A 3547-nucleotide genomic window follows, 5' to 3' on the forward strand; every position below is an offset into this window, starting at 1 on the left:
GTGTCTGCTACTGTTGTTGTTGTTGTTGTTGAGTGAGAGAAAGAGGAGAGAAAGAGGAGAAGAAGTACTGAGGTTGGATAGTGGCGATTATAGTAGAGTCGGAGTTACATCGGATTCCTCTCTTTGAGCACCCCTGGGGGGATAGGGTGGGGGTGGGGGGGAAGGTAGGGGCATAGGAGGGGGTGGGAGAGGGCAGTAAGGGTGTGTTCTTTTTTAGTTTTTCTGGTTGGTGGGGCTGATGTCGCTGGACTCTTGCTGCTTCTCCATCTTCTTGGAGGTGATCACGGTCTCCTCGTACATCTCGCGCTTGGAGGAGATCTTGCCACCCTTGCCCTGCTGGTCATCATCAACGTTCTCCTTCTTGGAGGTCTTGCCAGAGCCGGTGTAGACGCGGGTCTGGTAGTTGTAGCTCTGGCCGCTCATGGGGGTGGAGTAGTTGATGCCGGTGCTGATGCGGGTCTCCTCACCTTCCAGCAGTTTCCTAGAGAGAGAGGGGGGAGAGAGAGAGAGAGAGAGAGACAGAAATAGAGAGAGGGTGGTCAGATGGGTTTTATACAGAGGAGCCATACATTGATAATGACTTGCAAGATCTGTTATTTTTTTGTTGTTGATTAAGAATTCTGAAATATTGTAAGAAATATTAATGTAGTCCACTACAAATAAATGTACTAAGAAGTCAAGTTGTAAATGCTGAGGGACAGTAATACATTATTGAAATGTTATGAATTATCATTGAGATGTTATGACACCAAGGCCTACCTGTAAGCAGCAATTTCAATATCCAGCGCCATCTTGACGTTCAGCAGTTCCTGGTACTCCCTCAGGTGACGAGCCATCTCGGTCTTGGTGGTCCTCAGATCATTCTCCAGCTCTACCATGGAGTCCTGGTAACATTGTAAACAAAGATTACATGTAAGTCATAATCATAAGTGTCCGTATGATTGTTACTGTACATTAATATATCTACTTCAACACATTCCAATAATGTATATACAATTGGCCAATAGCCTATATAGATTTACGCTAATTATTCATACACTATTATTAGCAAGAGCGATCCCATGATTAAGCGGTTTCCTGACACGCAGCTGCTCCTCAAGATATTTTCAGCACCACGGACAGCGCCTTTCTATTTTCGCGTGGATGTCGTAGCCCACGCTGAGATCCACTTAATCCAAATAGAATGGTAATAGGCCTACCACCAATAGGCTTATTGTAAGGATATTCTCACCCGTAAGCAAATATGTTACAACAAGAGACCCCACTGCTGGCATTGGAAATATAGGCCTAGAGAACGGCCGACTTAAAACTTATTGACATCAAATGATAACCCGAGCGGTGACATAGGGTCTCATTATCGCGCGGCCGCCCCCTGAGAATAGTTTCAGATTTCAGCACCACGGACAGGGAATATGCGACCGTTGTAATACGCACATCCTTTTATTTATGACTACATTTATGACTAAAGTTATGACTGCTGTAATTTGCTAACCTACGCTATAGCCTATTATTTGCAAAAATGTCAGCACTATTAAATATCGTACTTTAACAGTATTTATCTATTACTTTCTTGCCCCAATAACAGCAGAGCCTCTTTACGCACGACGTGTGTTCGTTAGTTTAAACTTTGTATGGGGCTAACTCACTCAAGCGACAGAACAGAAATACTTGGGTGCTCACTGCTCATGTTTTTCAAGTGACAAATATTCCAAATACAATACAGCCTTTTTCTTACCTGGTAGCTGCCCATCTCGACATTGTGCCTTTCTTCCATCTCGTGCATTTGCCTTTCCATTGACTCGTTGGTTCCCCTAAGACTCTCGATCTCGACAGTCTTGGACTGCAGCTGCCTCCTAAACTCGTTGAGTTCCTCCCGGCTGGCGCGAATCGTCTCGTTGCTGCGGGTGGCCTGGTCGTTCAGGTCGACGAACTTAGACTTGTACCACTCCTCGGCGGAGTGGAGGTTCTTGGACGCCATGGACTCATACTGACCGCGGATCTCCTTCAGAGCAGAGGTGAGGTCCGGCTTTGCCACCTCCATCTCGACCGACACCTGGGCGGCTTGGATCATGTTCATCAGCTCGGCCACCTCCTCTTCGTGCACCTTCCTCAGGAAGTTGATCTCGTCCAGGAGGGACTCCACCTTCTTCTCCAGGTCGAGACGCACCATTGTGGCGTCGTCCACGTCCTTCTTGAACAACTTCAGGGTCTGTTCTGCCTCCTCCCGGGCCCGGAACTCGTCCTCGTATTTGCCCCGGAGTTTCTGGAGGTCCTCGTCGATGTTATCGCGCTCAATCATGATCTGAGATCTTTCCTGGTTCACCTCCTCGAGCTGGGAGCGGAGCTCGCGGATCTCCTGCTGGTACAGGTCGGCAAGGCGAGAGGGCTCGGACTGCCTCTGGCGCAGGGTGACCAGCTCCGTCTCCAAGACCTTGTTCTGTTGCTCCAAGGTGCGCACCTTGTCGATGAACATGGCGAAACGGTCATTGAGACCCTGCATTTGCTCCTTCTCATTGGTGCGGATGATTTTAAACTCATTATTGAGAACCGTGCTCTGGGTCAGATCGAAGTTCTCCATCGGCATTGGCGAGTAGGACCGGCCGGATCTCTTGTAAGAGCCCAGGGAAGAGACATTGCTCCGGGTCTGGGAGTGGGACCTATACCCGCCGCTGCTACGTGAGGATTGAGCATTGATCATCCGGGATGGGGAGGCTGAGTAGCGGGGAGACTCCCCGAAAATCTTCCTGTACGAAGAGGAGGAGTAGAGGTCAGATCCGTAGCTCATCTTGGCGTCTAAGAAGTGTGAGCATAAGAGTGGATGCGTCCCCTTTTTATAGGAGGGCCGTCCCAATCAATAATTAACTTGAGCTGATGGTGACTTTCAGCTTGCCTCATTGCAGATGTGACAGGTAATGGCAACCTCTCATATAGGCTAAATTAACTAGAATGGTCATGCTTTAAATGTTTCTCAATGTCTAAAAGTACATTTCTACTAGACTGATGAAACAATCACCAAGAACAGTTTATATGGATGCGAGAGCCGTTTGGATGGAACTGTCCGTTTTGGTGCAGTGCTGATGTCAGCAAGAAAGATTGTATCGCTTGTTTCAGCCTCACATCCCTCCTCGAAAGCTATATCTTCATTAAATTATTGCTATTTGATTTCATATTATTAGGTGATTACAATATTATTTTTATATTCATCATCATAATATTGGACTCCAGACTATAAGCTACTTCCACAGTTTTATACTTTTTTTCTGTGGGTTGTATACAATGAGAGTGTACAGATGCTATAGAGACCAAACCTAGAAGGTGATTTATGGAAAGTTTCAAAGCTTATTGTCGGGTGGTGTCCCCTTAAGACACCATTATTAACCACCACTTATTAATTAAAGTCACTGTCCTGTATCTATGTTATAGATAATGGATTCAATTTTACCACCAGTAAATTGACTTGTATTTTGCTGTTAAGGGTAACCTATATATTCTAGTGTACAAATTGGAGGCTGTTTAGCTTCTCCATGTTTAGTTTATTCAATAGTTG

General features: G+C 46.1%; 1 protein-coding gene across 1 annotated transcript; it reads right to left on the reverse strand.

The window, feature by feature from the left end:
• Positions 1 to 213: 213 nt before the first annotated feature.
• Positions 214 to 2785, reverse strand: inab (internexin neuronal intermediate filament protein, alpha b; the record flags this gene model as incomplete). The annotated part of the gene is made up of 3 exons (XM_080524241.1): positions 214 to 481; positions 760 to 884; positions 1736 to 2785. The coding sequence occupies 3 exons, from the start codon at positions 2783 to 2785 to the stop codon at positions 214 to 216; spliced, it is 1443 nt and encodes a 480-aa protein (XP_080380367.1).
• Positions 2786 to 3547: the final 762 nt, after the last annotated feature.

This window comes from Nansenia antarctica, assembly GCF_963989245.1.
Source record: "Nansenia antarctica genome assembly, chromosome: 2".
NCBI classification, from domain to species: domain Eukaryota; kingdom Metazoa; phylum Chordata; class Actinopteri; order Argentiniformes; family Microstomatidae; genus Nansenia; species Nansenia antarctica.